This window comes from Bombina bombina, chromosome 1 (assembly GCF_027579735.1).
Source record: "Bombina bombina isolate aBomBom1 chromosome 1, aBomBom1.pri, whole genome shotgun sequence".
Lineage (NCBI taxonomy): Eukaryota > Metazoa > Chordata > Amphibia > Anura > Bombinatoridae > Bombina > Bombina bombina.
In genome coordinates, this window is record NC_069499.1 from 293,475,682 (window position 1) to 293,493,014 (window position 17,333).

At 36.6% G+C, this 17,333-nt stretch overlaps 1 protein-coding gene across 1 annotated transcript in view; it reads left to right on the plus strand.

The window, feature by feature from the left end:
• SLC12A8 (solute carrier family 12 member 8) overlaps positions 1-17,333 on the plus strand; it is a 187,107-nt gene that overhangs the window by 18,506 nt on the left and 151,268 nt on the right. Inside the window, exon 2 of the mRNA XM_053689789.1 lies at positions 14,445-14,643. Coding sequence (XP_053545764.1) covers positions 14,557-14,643 — 87 coding nt within the window. The 5' untranslated portion in view covers positions 14,445-14,556. The remainder of the gene's footprint in view (positions 1-14,444; positions 14,644-17,333) is intronic.

Genomic DNA, 17,333 nt, shown 5'->3' on the forward strand with positions numbered 1-17,333 from the left:
GGTTTTCAAGAAATGGTGAGAACCGGCTGAATTCCACCACTAGATGAAAGTTCAGAAGAGTCTGGAGCACTATATGACAGCAGTTTTGCAAGAACCTTATCTATTTGCAAGGACACTAGATGGCAGCACTATTTCCTGCCATGTAGTGCCCCAGACAGCAATGCACCACTGGGAGCTAGCTGTACACATCGGGTGAGCCAATGACAGGAGTCAAATATGTGCAGTCATCAACTAGCTCCCAGTAGTGCATTACTGCTCCTGAGCCTACCTATGTATGTTTTTCAACAAAGATACCAAGAGAAAAAAGACAAATTAATAACAGAATTAAGGTGGAAACTTTTTTTTAAATTGTATGCTCTGTTTGAATCACAAAATAAAATGTTTGGGTTTCATAACCCTTTAATTGTATCTTTTTTGTGGAAGTATAAAGATTTTATGTATAAAAGTATAACTAGGAATACATCTTATTTTGCTCACTATATTGTAAAACACTACAAAGCTATCATGATGTTTTGGTAAAATAAACTTAAATTACAAAATATTGTGAGTTTAAGTCCCACAAGTACTCCTAATGAGAATATGAAGTGCATAATTTATCTTTGTGTTATTTTACAGAATATTGAGGAGATATTTGGTATAGCTATAAACACAGTAATGGGTTTTAAAGGCGTTTTTATAGTATGTAAAAAGCAATATATGTAACATTTTCTACGTGCTTGAAAAATAAAAGGTTTATACAATAAAAAAAAAGTCGTACACCTAAAAGCCTGGGGATATATGTTGTATAGAACTCTAGTGTTTTCATGTAAAGATTTAAACTTGTTGAACTGAGAGGAACATTCCAGTGGTACCTATTTAGGGATGGCTACCATTTTAGATTTAGGTCCTGTTAGAAAATGCTGCTTGCTCTACACTGTGCACACTCTTGTTGATGTTTTAAGGGCATAGAGAGCAGCTGGTTGCTCCATACTGTGCACGTGTTTGTCACTGGAGCCTGTGCATTGCCTCCTTTCTGCTACTTTGTGTGCCCTCAGATTGGCACTTATGAGGAGATACCAGCCAGTAAGTTTTTAAAGAATGGCAAAGCAATTGTATTTGAAAGCTGATTCTCCACAGCTGCTACATAATTATCACTAGAATATTCTTTTAAACACAGCGACCATTGTTGTCTTTCTGATGACGTCATACATATCGTCAAATACAACAGCTACATCACCAGTGGAATTACAAATGGCCTCTTGAATAGCATTGATAACAAACATGATGCATGTGCTTTTGAGTTAGTAGGATAATGTTACTAGATAAACATTTTATACTAGAGTATTTTTATGAAGTATTATAGCTTTATTATGTTTTACTTCCACACAATGCTGTGCTAGAACTGTGCTAGAGGTGTTAGATTATGATGGTAGTCCAGGTAAGGTGTTTGGATGACTCAGGGTTGTGCTAGAGGATGAGGGGGTGCACCATTGATATATAAGGGGTTTTAGTTAACTTTGGATGTTGAATGTCTCTCAGATACAGAGATTATATTTTTAATGTAATATTAAAGGACCATTAAAGGGACAGTAAAGTCATAATTAGACATTCATGATTTAGACAGAACTTACAATTTTAAACAATTTTCCAATTTACTTCTATTATTTAATTTGCTTCCTTCTCTTGTTATCTATTGCTAAACGCTTTAACTAGGAAAGCTTAGGAGCAGCAAAGAACCTAGGCTCAAGCTGCTGATTGATGACTGCATATTTATATACCGATTGTCATTGGCTCACCCATGTGCTCAGTTAGAAACCAGTAGTGCTTTGATGCTCCTTCAACAAATGATGCCAAGAGAATTAAGCAAATTTGATAATAGAAGAAAACAATAAAGTTGTTTTAAAATTCTTAAACCTAAATCGTGAAATAAAAAATTGGGTTTCATGTCCCTTTAAAGGGACATTAAACACTTTGAGATGGTAATCTAAAATGATAAAGCATATATTTATATATATATATATATATATATATATATATATATATATATATATATATATATATATATATATATATATATACACAGGTAGCCCTCAGTTTACGCCGGGGTTAGGTTCCAGAAGGAATGGTTGTAAATCAAAATGACTTATAATGTAAGTCAATGGGAAGTGAGGGAGATAGGTTCCAGGCCCCTCTCAAAATTGTCATAAGTAACACCTAATACATTATTTTAAAAGCTTTGAAATGAAGACTTTAAATGCTAGGCAGCATTATAAACCTAATAAAATAATCACACAACACAGAATATATAATTAAACCAAGTTAAATGAACAAAACATTTGCTAAACAGCATTATAAACCTAATAAAATAATCACATAACACAGACTTCACTTGCATTTTTCTGCAAACAGTTCTTTCTATGCATTCCAATCTGGACTGAGTTATAGACAGGAAGATCTTGTTCCTTTGAAATCTGCTCGATAGCTCAGGTCTGGTTAAACTGATTAATTTCAGCTTGTTTGGCTTTGTTGCAACACAAGCGGACAGCTCCACCTACTGGCTATTTTAATAAATGCACTGCTTCTCAATGCTTTTTAATAGCAGTCACATGACTGGAAAAAAGGTTGTTATTCTGAAACAGTGTAAATTGATCCGTTGTAAAACGAGGGCCACCTGTATATATCAATACAACTCTGCAATATACTTTCATTATTTATTTTGTCCACTTTTCCTGTAATTCCATTCTGAAATTGTGAGCTTTTCAGTTCCTGTTAGAAAAAGAAGTGCAGAACACTGTTATATTCCACACAGCTATTGGCTGCACACTCTAGTGACCTATTTATAGCTGTCCCTAATTGGACACAGCAGAGAAGGTAGCCTAAGTTACAACATGGCAGCTCCCATTGTTTTATAGACACTGAAACTTTACACTTATTTTGTCCATATACAGCTAATTAAACTTAAAAAATAAATCTACATGTTATTCTCAGACTAATCTTTTCTTTGACTGCATCATTCTATCTAGCATTTATTTAGTGTTTAATGTCCCTTTAATAATGCTGATGAAGAATAAAAATGTTCAGTTCTACTATGGGAATGTTTTATAGCATTGTTGGTAGGAAAGTGTTTAATTGAACTTGACACCATTTTTATTTTGTAGTCTGTTCACAGTGATGTAAAATTATTTTGAGTGCAAACTGAATTGAAAGTCGGCAGAAATAGCATACTTGGTGAAAATTCTATATCAGTCCCCATGAGTGATGATAGTTAAAGTGAAAGTAAACTTAGCTCTTCAGCTCTGCAGATTTACATAAATCCTTAAAAAACATTAGCACTTTCATTCATGATATTTTTTAAATGTGTACATAAATACCCCTTTCGCCGCATTTAACCGCATATTTTTGGCATCTTCAATTCAGCCCGTTGCTGACTAGTCACTTTATTTCCTGGTCACGTGCTTTGCAGTTACCAATTGACTTTCTGGCCGATCGGCGGCCAGAAATCTACGTCACAGCCTGCTCGCATCGAATGCGCATGCGCGGAGTCCAATAAAAGCACGTTGATGTCAGTCGCGCGTTCACAATTCGCGCATGCGCATTCCTGACGATCATTATTATGTAGCCAAACAGTTTGACGCATGCGCGTTTTCAATAGGGGATGAGAAAGTTCGCATGTGCATTTGTACACCGATCGCCGATTAGCGCATGCGCAATAGATATCAATATCGTGAACGAGCTTTCAAGCCTACGTGTAGAGCGGGTGGGTCCGCTCTATACGTAATGAATACAAAATCCAGGAAGAGGAGGGTGGAAGGAGTAAAGCCAAGAACGGTAGGGAAATAAATAATAGAAATATAAATGATTAGATTGAAGTAAGCGAAAAAACAAACATGCGAAAATGATATATTTCACTTTAATAAGAAGAGATGTTAAAATTATTATTAAAGGGACAGTAAAGTCAGAATTAAATTTTCATGTTTCAGATAGAACATGCAATTTTAAACAACTTTCCAATTTACTTCTGTTATCAAATGTTGCTTTGTTCTCTTGGTATCTTTTATTGAAGAGTAAAACTAGATAGGCTCATAAGAGCTCAGGAGTGTGCACATGTCTTTAGTACTCTATGGCAGCAGGGGTTTGCAACATTATTTGTAGCTTTGTTATACAATGAGAACAAAGCAAATTTGTTAATAGAAGTAAATTGGAAAGTTGTTTAAAATGACATGCTCTGTCCGAATCATGAAAGTTTAATTTTGACTTTACTGTCCCTTTAAAGTGATAGTAAATCCTAGCATTTGTGAAACGCTAGGACTTACCAGTGGAACAAATAAAGAGGAACGGTATTTTATCACTGAGGGGATTTTAGCCAATAGCGTGCTAGCTATCCGGCATAACGCTTCAGACAAATAAGGAACTTTCAGCATGAAGTATTTTATACTTCATGACTGAAAGTCCCCTTTATTTGTTCCACTGGTAAATCCTAGCGTTTCACAAACACTAGGATTTACTATCACTTTAAATATCTTTATGAAAGCATACAAATTATAAGGTATTCAACTTTTAATATTGTTTTAAAATATTGAATAAAATGTTAATATTATTGCTGTTGTAATCTCCTTTTAGCTGTGTTCTGGCAACTGGTTTTAAAAGACTTTGCAAAGTTTAAAACAAGCAAGTTGTTTACTGTAAGTGAGAAACAAGTTTAAACAAATTGGATTAAAAGTCATTTAAATTTGGCCTAAGACAGTTTCACTGTGTTGACTGCTTGAATTCATGTGGCTATCTGGACATTTAGCCATACAAACACAGAAGAGACCTTGTCATTAACAACCATTAATCACAGTTTTGTGTGTGTGTTTGCCTGGGACCAATACAACTTTGGTTAAGTAACATAATCTTAAAGGGATAGAAATGTAAAAGTTAAAATGTGCATAAATGCATTTCAAATTGAAATAGAAGCATTTTTGTAATTTATTTCCATTAGCAAAAATGCTTCTAGTATTCCTGTTTTTCAGCGGCATACACACATATCCTGTGAGGGCCTGTGCACCAGTATTTAAAGGGACACTGTACCCAAATTTTTTCTTTTGTAATTCAGAGAGCATGCAATTTTAAGCAACTTTCTAATTTACTCCTATTATCAATTTTTCTTCGTTCTCTTTCTATCATTATTTGAAAAAGAAGGCATCTAAGCTTTTTTTTGGTTTCAGTACTCTGGACAGCACTTTTTTATTGGTGGATGGATTTATCCACCAATCAGCAAGGACAACCCAGGTTGTTCACCAAAAATGGGCCGGCATCTAAACTTACATTCTTGCATTTAAAATAAAGATACCAAGAGAATTAAGAAAATTTGATAATAGGAGTAAATTAGAAAGTTGCTTAAAATTTCATGCTCAATCTGAATCACGAAAGAAAAATATTGGGTACAGTGTCCCTTTAAGCTCAGAGAGCTGAAGATGGTGTGTATTGCTTCTGTATTTGTGTATACAAGCGACCACTAACTCTGAGTAGGCATGGAGTTTACATACTGGTGCACAGGCCCTCACAGGATACGTGTGTATCTAGTAGGAAAAAAGAAATAACTTTTACTAAATGCATTTTTTATAATGGAAGTATCTCAAAAAAGCTTCTATTTCACACTGAAATTCACCCATGCATATTCCAATTTTGACCTTTGTATACTTTTAAAGGGACTTGTTAGACCAGGCTTGGGGGTATGACTACCTCAGCCATGTTTTCCTGGAGACTTATGAGTTACAAATGCTGCAGGGAATGTTGGGGGGGACATGAATAGTGCTGTCCAGGGTTGCAATTCATGTTCCCCTCTGCACACCCTGCAGCATGTGTAACTCATAAGTGTCCAGGAAAACATGGCCGAGGTTGCAACCCTAGGTATGACCCTTGGATTTTAGTATGCTATACAAGGGCCTGGTCTTTGCAGTGGGTTTTTGCTCCCGGATACAAGGAGGAAGCAGAGAGGGTGGTGGCTGCTGGGAGGTTTTCTCTGTTTAATCCTTTAGCACTGGAGAATATACTAGTGGATCTCAGATATTTACATAGGGCTGTGGCACTTGGTACACTCCGTACTCAAACAGTTGATGCTATATGTATTTACATAACACTACACTTCTGTGCAGTTCTATGTATTACTGGTTTTTCTGTACATTAAAAATAAATATCACTACATTGCAAAAAACGGTGTCAAAAGGGTTAAATCTTTTTCATGCTTCTATACACAGCTGAATAACTTTACATGAAATACAGCTCTTATCGGGAAACCTTGGCAGGTACAGAAAGTCAGCTGGCAAGGACAAGGTGAGGAGGAGGAGGGTGTTTGCTTTACAAGCTGTACTTGAAATTATTTCCTCCAAATGCAAATTATAGCAGCTCAAATTGAGTTAGAAGGAAAACTAGACAACCACTGGATTTATTAGATATCCAGCTCTACAGAATTTGGTTTCACTTTACAAATAAATGATGATAATAATGATCCTTTAACTTCAGAAACTGTTTAAGTATTTGTGCCACATCACAAGTAATCAAGTAACTCCCAGTACTATGAGGAAAACTCAGTAGGTTAACCCATTGTCTGCTGAGAATATGGGGATAACAAACATATATCAGTCTTAGTAGCCAAATAGAGAACTAAGGAGCCACCTGCACATATTTAAGAACGGCTTTTATATGTAGAATATTTCAAAAAGCTGGGACAATAATTTTTGTTATTTTTATTATGCTTAACCCTTATTTATTGTTTTGTTTGGCAGTTTAAGGGACAAAAAAGTGAAAAAAGAAAAGCCTCTATAGTGTTATTGCACTGTTTCTTGCATGTGTGTCTAACCGCAGCATATGGGCTAAACAGATATTTGATGCACTATTGAGAGCTAGCGCCATGCATTTAGCAAGCCAGTCACAAGGGCGTAACCACCAATCACCAGCTGCTCTTGATCATATTTAGATATGCATTTCAACAAAGGATACCAAGAGAGCTAAGTAAATTTGATAATCAAAGTACATTGAAAAAAATCTTAAAGCTGCTATACCTGAACCACGGAAGCTTTTGTGACTTCAAGTCAATTATATAAATAAAATAAAAAAATCACTGTATTGCAAAATAAATCTTAATTTTTTTTTAAAGACTAGATATACAGTACTCCCATTGTAAAGCCTCTTAAGTGTTGTTTATCTTATCTCTTCTGTTCTGGCCAGTTAGTGACGGCAAATATCAAACAATCATTGTGCTGCATGTATAAGTTTCAGTGTTCTGCATTCCATTTGGAAAAGCAATAAAAGCATAGTAAATGAAAATGCATAATGAAAGTGCATTGTCATATTTTTTTTACACTATGCACAATTAACCCTTTCACTACCGGGACATCCAGACAAAAACTTGCCCAAAGTACCAGAACATTTTTAGCATTTTGGCTATCACTCCATTTAAACAGAAATAGAGCCTTTTTTATTTTATTTACCTATCAAATATATATATATATATATATATATATATATATATATATATATATATATATATTTTTTTTTTTAATAGACAACCCAAGGTATTGATCTACTCCCATTTTTGGTATATTTCATGCCACCATTTCACCGCCAAATGGCATCAAATAAAAAAATGCGGTACTTTTTTCACAAACTTTGGGTTTCTCACAGAAATGATTTACATACTGTGTGTGCAATCATGGCACAAATGGTTGTAAAAGCTTCTCTGGGATCCCATTTGTTCAGAAATAGCAGACACATATATGGCTTTTCCATTGCTTTTTGGTAATTAGAAGGCAGATAATTGCAGCTGCGCACAACACTTCTATTATTCCCGGCAGTGAAAGGGTTAATTAGGTAGCTTAACAGGTTCATTTTAGTTTTAGTGTAGAGCTTAGCCTCTCACCTGACACTTCCTGCCCCCTGGTCCCTCCCAAACAGCTATATTCCCTCCCCACCCCCCACTGGTAACCTCTATCTTAGGAACTGGCAGACAGTCTGCCAGTATGAAAATGAGGCTTTTTTTTAATAAAACTGCATTTTTTTTTTTTTTTAAAAAAAGCTTTTTTATTTTTTTATAACAAATTTTCTGTAGCGTAGTGTCCCTCCACCTCCCCCCACCCACGATCTTTAGTTAGGGGGCCCCACACCTTCAGATCCCCTTTCCATTAGTGTAGCTGCCCCATCCCTCCCTGTCCCTTTGGTATTTTTTTTCCTTAGTGTAGGACCCCTCCCACTTCTTCCCACTCCCTCTTGCCTCTCCTGCTGGGCCGCCCACCCGCCTCCCGCCGGCACCAACAGAAGATCGTTACAGACGGTGACACACACAGTGTAACCGTCTGTAGCGATCAGGCATCTTCCCTCATATAGAGGCGGAGCACCGATCGCGCTCTGGCTCCATATGTGGGAGATGCCTCAAACTTCAGGAGCTCCAGATCTCGGCTGTAACTTAACAGCCGAAAGTGCTGGAACATCCTGAAGCGACGACGTATATATACGTGGTGCGGTGCGGTGCGATAGCCAAAGTACCGCACAACGTATATATACATCGTTTTGGGTGAAGGGGTTAAAGGGACATGAAACTCAATTTTTTTCTTTCATGATTCACATAGAGAATACAATTTTAAACAATATTTCAATTTACTTCTATTATCAAATTTGCTTTCATTCTTTAGATATCCTTTGTTGAAGAAATAGCAATGCACATGGGTGAGCCAATCACACAAGGCATCTATCTTCAGCTACCAATAAGCAGCTGCTGAGCCTATCCTAGATATGCTTTTCAACAAAAGATATCAAGAGAATGAAGCAAATTAGATAAAATAAGTAAATTGGAAAGTTGTTTAAAGTTGCATGCTCTTTCTAAATCGTGAAAGAAAAAAAAAATAGGTTTCATGTCCCTTTAATCATTTTATGACGAATCTTATTTCGAGTTTAAAGATGCTCAGTAAAATAATAAATAGATATTTCAGCGTTGGTTCTCTCATCCCTTACAACAAGCGTCATTACATGCGTAAGTTTTGTGTTTCCTTGCACTTCACATATTCACAGAGCACAATGGCTTTAATATGACATTTCAAAAAGCAATGTAGATTTAATTTGTCACTTTCTAAGAATACTATTTGGCTGCAGCACTGTGTAAACATGTCAGACAGACCTATGTGCAGTTATATGGTTTACCTTTAAATGGACATGAAATTAAAAATTGTTTCTTTTATTATTTAGATAGAGCAACTTTCCAATTTACTTCTATGATCAATTTTACTTCATTTTCTTGGTATCCTTTGTTGAAGGAGCAACAAGGCCCTACTGGAAGCTAGCTGAACACATTGTGTGAACCAATGACAAGAGGCATATATGTGCGGCCGCCAGTCAGCAACTAGCTCCCTGTAATGCACTGCAACTCCTGAGCCTCCCTAGGTATGTTTTTCAACAAAGGATACCAAGAGTACAAAGTAAATGTGATAATAGAAGTAAATTGGAAAGATGTTAATGGGACATAAAACCCAAACTTTTTCTTTCATGATTCAGATAGAGAATACAATTTTAAACAACATTCCAATTTACTTATATTATCTAATTTGCTTCATTCTTAAGATATCCGTTGTTGAAGAAATAGCAATGCACAAAGGTGTGAGCCAATCACACGATGCATCTATGTGCAGCCACCAATCAGCAGCTACTGAGCCTATCTAGATATGCTTTTCAGCAAAGGATATCAAGAGAATGAAGCAAAATAGATAATAGAAGTAAATTAGAAAGTTGTTTAAAATTGCTTGTTCTATCTGAATCACGAAAGAAAAAAAAAATGGGTTTAATGTCCCTTTAAGAATTGTATTCTTTCTCTGAATCGTGAAAGGAAAATTTTGGACTTCATGTCCCTCTAAGTCTAGATTTTACTTTGCTATGTTAGTCATTTCCTCCCCTTTATATGAAATAGAAATAAATAGACATTTGTGATAATCATGACATCAAATCAGTATCTGTGACTGTTACATCATCATCTTGGTCTTGATACTGAGTGCATTGTGATAATATGTATATGGGTATGATCCTGAGTTACAGGAAGTGACTTTGCTACAGGGAAATAGTCAACAACTGAGTTATATTTATTATTTTCAGCATTACAAGTCTAATGGGAGTTCTCAGTGAACACAAAGTTGCTTTACTTAATCCTCCTCATTACCATTTCATGTGGCGTCTGTGCTATGTGTGTAGCTATGAATGTTTTTGTGCATCAGGTAGAGGGTACCGATATCATTGTAAGAGGGTTCATAAAGGCTGCATCGTATGTTAACATTTAAAGGACCAGTCAACACATTTGATTTGCATAATCAACAAATGCAAGATAACAAGACAATGCAATAGCACTTAGTCTGAACTTCAAATGAGTAGTAGATTATTTTATAACACATTTCAAAGTTATGTATATTTCCCCTCCCCTTGTACCATGTGATAGCAATCAGCCAATCACAAATGCATATATGTATAGCCTGTGAATTCTTGCACATGCTCAGTAGGATCTGGTGACTCAAAAATTGTAAATATAAAAGACTGTGCACTTTTTTTTTAATGGAAGTAAATTGGAAAGTTGTTTAAAATTACATGCTATATCTGAATCATGAAAATTTAATAAAACCTGAGTGTCCCTTTAAATCCATTGTTTTTGTGGGACAGAATGAAGGAGTGGGTGGGGGGACTTGTGTACATATGTTTTGTGGCATCAAATAGATCATGTGTGTTTTCTGGAAGTAATTATTAGGTATATTTTGAATCTATGCAAAAATTAAACTCTACCTTCATCCATGGATTACAATCTAGAATGCGCTCCAACATTATTCTTTTCAATAATCATTATAGTCCATAACGCCCATCTGGCTGCCCAATGCTAAAATCTTTTTTTTATTAAAGGTGACGTTTCTCCTCTTGTATAATAGCTGTTCTAGCCAAATGGCAACACATAAAAAAGCCGCTTCAGAGCCGTGCCTTGCCTTATGATGTATGGCTAGCACAACTATTGGATAAGAGGGGACATTTCACCTCATAAAAAAGTGTTTTGCAGTGAGCAGCTGGACAGGAGTTATGGACTATAATGATTATCAAAATAAAATAATGTTGATGGAGCGCATCCTTGACTGAAAGAGTTAAATTTTTGCATAGATTCGGAATACATGTTCATGCACATTACAATTACCATCACTTTTTAAGATGGGTTATTGATGAGTTTAAATCTAATGGGTATTTGTAGAAAGAGCATATCCTTCACAGGGAATTAAAACAAATCTAACTAGGACTGGAAACTCCTACAGAAAGATATATACCACTTGTATTGTGACATGGGAGTAAAAGGATATTTATAATATGTTACAGAAACATTAGTATTTACATAGTGAGTTCAGCTGCCATATTGGTGATTCACATGCCCCCCTCCTACCAACAATTTAAATATTTCAAAGATATCTTAGTAAGGGCTGATGTTGGGGCACTTAAAGAGGTATTAGCTGCTAATAAGGGATCATATCTGTTTGAATTGTACCCATTGCAACTTAACGATTAAAAGGACGTGAAACAAAAAAAAATGATTTTATGGATTTAGATAGAGCATATTATTTTAGAATTTACACCTAGTATCAGTTGTTTCATTCACTTGGTATCCTTTGTTAAAGGACCAGCTTAACATATCAAGTGAGCTAATGACAAGAGGGATATATGTACGACCACTAATGAGCTGCTAGCTAGCAGCATACCTAGGTAGGCTCAGGAGCAGCAATGCACTACTGCTACCAGTAGTGAATTGTTGCTCCTGAGCATACCTAGGTATGCTTTTAAACAAAGTTTACTAAGAGAAGGAAGCAAATTAGATAATAGATGTAAATTTGTTTAAAATGATATGCTGATGCTCTATATGAATCAATAAAGAAAAAAATAGGTTTTAATGTACTTCTTAATGCCCACATGGGCTTTGTTACACGGGTGAGACAACTAGTGCTGTGAAAGATTGCATTAGTGAACATAAGTCTGTGATTAGGGATTAACCCAAACAGTCTCACTACACGTTATGTACATTGATCATTTAGTAAGCTAATTTAGGGTTAAAAGGATAGACCATGTAGCAATGCCACAAAGAGGGGGGTATAGGGAGTTTATGTTGAGAAGGAGAGAAGTATGGTGGATTAAGCATTTTAAGGTACTTCATCTTAAAAGTCTGAATAATAATTATGATTTACATTTTTCTAATTTTCTATTTATTTTTTTCCTAAGATATGGTGAGTCCACGGCATCATCAATTACTGTTGGGAATATCACTCCTGGCCAGCAGGAGGAGGCAAAGAGCACCACAGTCAAGACTGTTAAGTATCGCTTTCCTTCCCACAACCCCCAGTCATTCTCTTAGCCTCTGTACATAGATTGGAGCGGCGCAATTTTCAACCTGTCTTGTCCCTCCCTAATCATCTGTGTCCTCTAGCTTGGGTATTGATTCCCAACAGTAATTTATGATGCTGTGGACTCACCATATCTTAGGAAAGAAAACAAAATTTATGCTTACCTGATAAATTTCTTTCTTTCCGGATATGTTGAGTCCACGGCCCGCCCTTTTTATTAAGTCAGTTATTTTTTTACTTAAAGGGACACTGAACCCAAATTTTTTTCTTTTGTGATTCAGATAAATCATGACATTTTAAGCAACTTTCTAATTTACTCCTATTATCAAATTTTCTTCATTCTCTTGGTATCTTTATTTAAAATGCAAGAATGTAAGTTTAGATGCCGGCCCATTTTTGGTGAACAACCTGTGTTGTCCTTGCTGATTGGTGGATAAATTCATCCACCAATAAAAAAGTGCTGTCCAGTGTTCTGAACAAAAAAACTTAGATGCCTTTTTCAAATAAAGATAGCACGAGAACGAAGAAAAATTGATAATAGGAGTAAATTAGAAAGTTGCTTAAAATAGCATGCTCTATCTGAATCACGAAAGAAAGAATTTGGGTTCAGTGTCCCTTTAACCTCAGGCACCTCTACACCTTGTGTTACTCCTTTTTCTCCATTTACCTTCGGTCGAATGACTGGGGGTTGTGGGAAAGGAAGTGATACTTAACAGTCTTGACTGTGGTGCTCTTTGGCTCCTCCTGCTGGCCAGGAGTGGTATTCCCAATAGTAATTGATGATGCCGTGGACTTACCATATCCGGAAAGAAAGAAATTTATCAGGTAAGCATACATTTTTGTTTTTATCTTTGAAGAAAAGTTATCTTTCTAAGAAAACTAATATTTCTATTACAATATAATTTAAATAAATGTATTTGATTATAACATGATACAAGAAAATGTGTTAATAAATAATATTTTAGACCTGCACTTGGCAAGTTATGTGTAAATTAATTATGTGTAAATTAAATTAAATTTTATATTTCAAATAAAGCTGTTTGTGGACGTTTGGACTTCAAATAAAGCAGAAGTACTTGAATACACCATTCCTTTAAACATTGTACCGCCTGTAACGGGACCCTCTGTCTCTTTTGTCTCTAGACACAACCGCTTCTGGATTAAACTAAGTTTTTTTCTAGCTGCACAACGACGTTTTGTCTAGCTGTATCAAGATTCTATGTACAATCACATTATTATAACTATTTTGTGTATATTGTATCATATGAAGTATGTTTGTGTCTAATGTTTTTATTTGATTACATTTTTTATAAATTCCAGAATTTTATGTTTCTTTTTGTATTTTATGTAATAAATTGACTTATTTTAGTAAAATTGTAAATTTTAACATACATTGTGTATTTGTAGTATATAAATATACTACACACACACACACATATGTCATGTTGCTATTCAGCGTCAGTAAAATATTACGTGTCCGAATTGCTAATATTTTACTGCCACTGCAATGGGCTCTGAGGGGATAAAAAAAATTGTATTGTGGAAAAAACAATGTTACGTTGCAGTTCTATCATCACCCCCTGTTGACTCTGTTATGTGATACGTTTCAATATTTGTTGTGGTGGTTTAGTTACTAACATATGGAATCAGGAGGCCTGCAACCCCCACATTAGGGTTACGCAACCCCATATGTGGTCGCGACCCACAGTTTAAGAAGGGCTGATATAGATAACACTGCTCACTGACGCTGAGTCAGCCACTGATTGGCTAAATGCAAGTCTGTCAAAAGAACTGAAATAAGGGGGCAGTCTGCAGAGGGTTAGATACAATGTAATCACAGAGGTAAAAAGTGTATTAATATAACAGTGTTGGGTATGCAAAACTGGGCAATGGGTAATAAAGGGATTATGTATATTTTATAAAAATAAAAATTCTGGAGACTGTCCCTTTTAATATTCTTTCTGGCTTCTGCATTGGAAATATCTCAGCTCTTGATGTACTATTTTAATTTCATACAATAGTATCATGTGATCTTACATTGTGTGCATTATGTATTGCAATTAGTTAGTGTGTTTTTTTCTGTTACAGTGACAGAATGCAAAGGTTCCAGTGGACGGCCCATTTGTGTCACATTGACCTGTGCAGCTGACCTTTTCTCAGATCAGATTAAGGACAAGCCCCAGAGTTTGCTGCACGAGTCATGGAGGAGAAAAACAAGTCACAATTGTTGAACGGCAACATGGTAGAAACTGAGAGTTATAAAGACCTTTTCCATGAAGATGCACAGGTGTGTTATTGTTATTCTTAGGCTTTATGTGTAGCAATATTCAAGGCTAAAAAAGATATGCAACAATATGAAGAGAGCAGATAGATTTTAGGAGCTTGATCCTGTGAGATGCAGAGCAAGTAGCTCGTTCTACAGAATCCATCAGAAAATGTAGTTACCTCAGGGAAGTCAAAGGATTTCATCATGCTCAGGGGTTACATGAGATTCATTTTTTTTAATTAAAGAGACATTAAAGGGACACTAAACCTATTTTTTTTTCTTTCATGATTCAGATAGAGCATGCAATTTTAAGCAACTTTCTAATTTACTCCTATTATACATTTTTCTCATTCTCTTGGTATCTTTATTTGAAAAGGCAAGAATGAAAGCTTAGGAGCCGGACCATTTTTGGTTCAGGACCCTGGATAGCGCTTGCTGATTGGTGCGTACATTTAGTCACCAATCAGCAAGCAATACCCAGGTGCTGAACCTAAAATTGACCGGCTCCTAAGCTTCCATTCCTGCTTTTAAAATAAAGATACCAAGAGAACAAAGAAAAAATGATAATAGGAGTAAATTAGAAAGTTACTTAAAATTGCATGCTCTATCTAAATCATGAAAGAAAGAAAAAATGGGCTTAGTGTCCCTTTAAAGACCTCTTGCTATTGCGTAAAAAAATGTATTTGTTCCACGCACCATAGAGAGGCCAGGAAGCAGATTTAGTATCCAAAGTTTTTTTTTTTTTTTTTAAAAGTAAAATTGCTGGTTAGGCACCTTGCAGCATTTTGAAAACCAAGATTACAGAATTTGCTTCTTGACCTCACTAGGAAATGTTGGACAAGCAAAGGCCTAGTTTCCATTGCTGTTGTAAACTGGTGGTATAAACAAGTATCTCCATTGTGTTTTATATTATAACTAATTGACACAGTTTACAACAACAATGGAAATTAACCCATAGTCTTTTGCACAAAAGTAAGGGGTATTTAATATATTTTTTTTTAAAGGGCAATATTAGTCGAAAAATTACATTCTCTAATTCATTAGACCATGTAAATTTAAGACTATCCACAAAGAGGTTAAACACACAGTAGAAGTGCTGCTTAGGACCAATGAAGCACTGCTCGTCTGGAGCAGAAACACACAGTAGTGTAGGGTTGAAAGTCTTAAAATGACATGCTCTGAGGAATTAGAGAATGTCATTGTCATGAGATGCAGGACATATGCAGGACACAGCAATGATGGTACAACTCTATTTTATTACAGAGCATAGCAATACACATCCAGACAGGTTGATTGTACTAAACTAACTGCGACACAGACACCTGACCTAAGCCCCGCCCAAATACTAGTGACATCACATCCTGCTCTCATTACATCTTCCCCTTTTTCAAAGGCAAAGCATACATTTGCATATAATAAATAACAAGGTACACCAACAGGGTATACAACAACATTTTTGTTTTTGAACATTATAAAAACAGATAGATTAGAAAACATGAACAAATAAATTACATCCTGACTTGGACATCGGGGTAGACTACCCTAGTCCACAGTGACCATGGGATTATTCTGCCCATACTTCCGGTCACTGTTCTAGCTAAAGTCAGTCCCTGTATCGGGCCGGAAGTTTCACCACTCTTCCGCTTGATGTAACTTTACATGAACTGTCCTCTGATACAGAAGATGGTGAACAAGAGTCTGCTGGAGGCAAAGATATATCCCCGCTGTGATCTTGCTGAGGGGAAGGCACCTCTCTTAGAACAGGGGATCCCACCGGCGGTGGTACTGAGGTATCCGGTTCCAGACTCTCAGGTACAGACTGAAGATGTCTTTGGTTACGGCGTGTAACCGTCCCTCCCTCTGTAAGGACTGTGTAAGACCTTGGTTCTGGAGAGCGGCCCACTACCGTAGCAGGCGTCTTCCATTTCTTCTCATCATCCAGTTTAATTCTGACACTTTGGCCCGCTTTCAGTTCCTGTAAAGGCCTGACAGAATGTCTCCTGTCGTAGAAGAAACAATAACCCTTTTTGGCCTCTTCATCCCTCCTAAGGACTTCGTCCCGAGGAACAGGGCCAGGCGGCTTGAAGACACCCACTGAGGGTAAAGTGGTGCGAATCTGGCGTCCTAGCATCAGCTGTGCCGGGCTAAACCCGGTGGCTTGAATGGGCGTCGCCCTGTATGACAAGAGGGCTAGGTACGGCTCAGATTGCTTTAGAATGAATTTTGTTGTTTGAACTGCCCTTTCAGCCATTCCGTTAGCCTGCGGATAATGTGGACTTGACGTGGAATGTACAAAATCATATTCCCTGCTGAAAGCACTGAACTCTGTAGAAGCGAACTGCATACCATTATCACTCACCAGCTCCATTGGAATGCCCCAGCGGGCGAACAAGCTCTTCAGGCGAATGATAACATATCTTTCCTCATGCTGACAGGAATTACAATGCGGTCTTGGAACAGCACCAACCCCTCCAGCTCCGTGAGCTGCGACCTCTCTGGCTGTTAAGCACTTAAAGACATCCAGGCTGCCCGGCTCTCGGGCCAGCCTTCTCTTATGTACCTTATAACTTCTTGCAGATCTGTGTCCAAATATGTCTCCTTCTTTATCTCTTCCAGTTTCCTTGAAGAAATGGACTTAGAGGCCAGAACTGAATCAACATACACTTTCACATCCGATTCTGTGGAGGATTCTTCAGCAGCCAGCGGGAGCC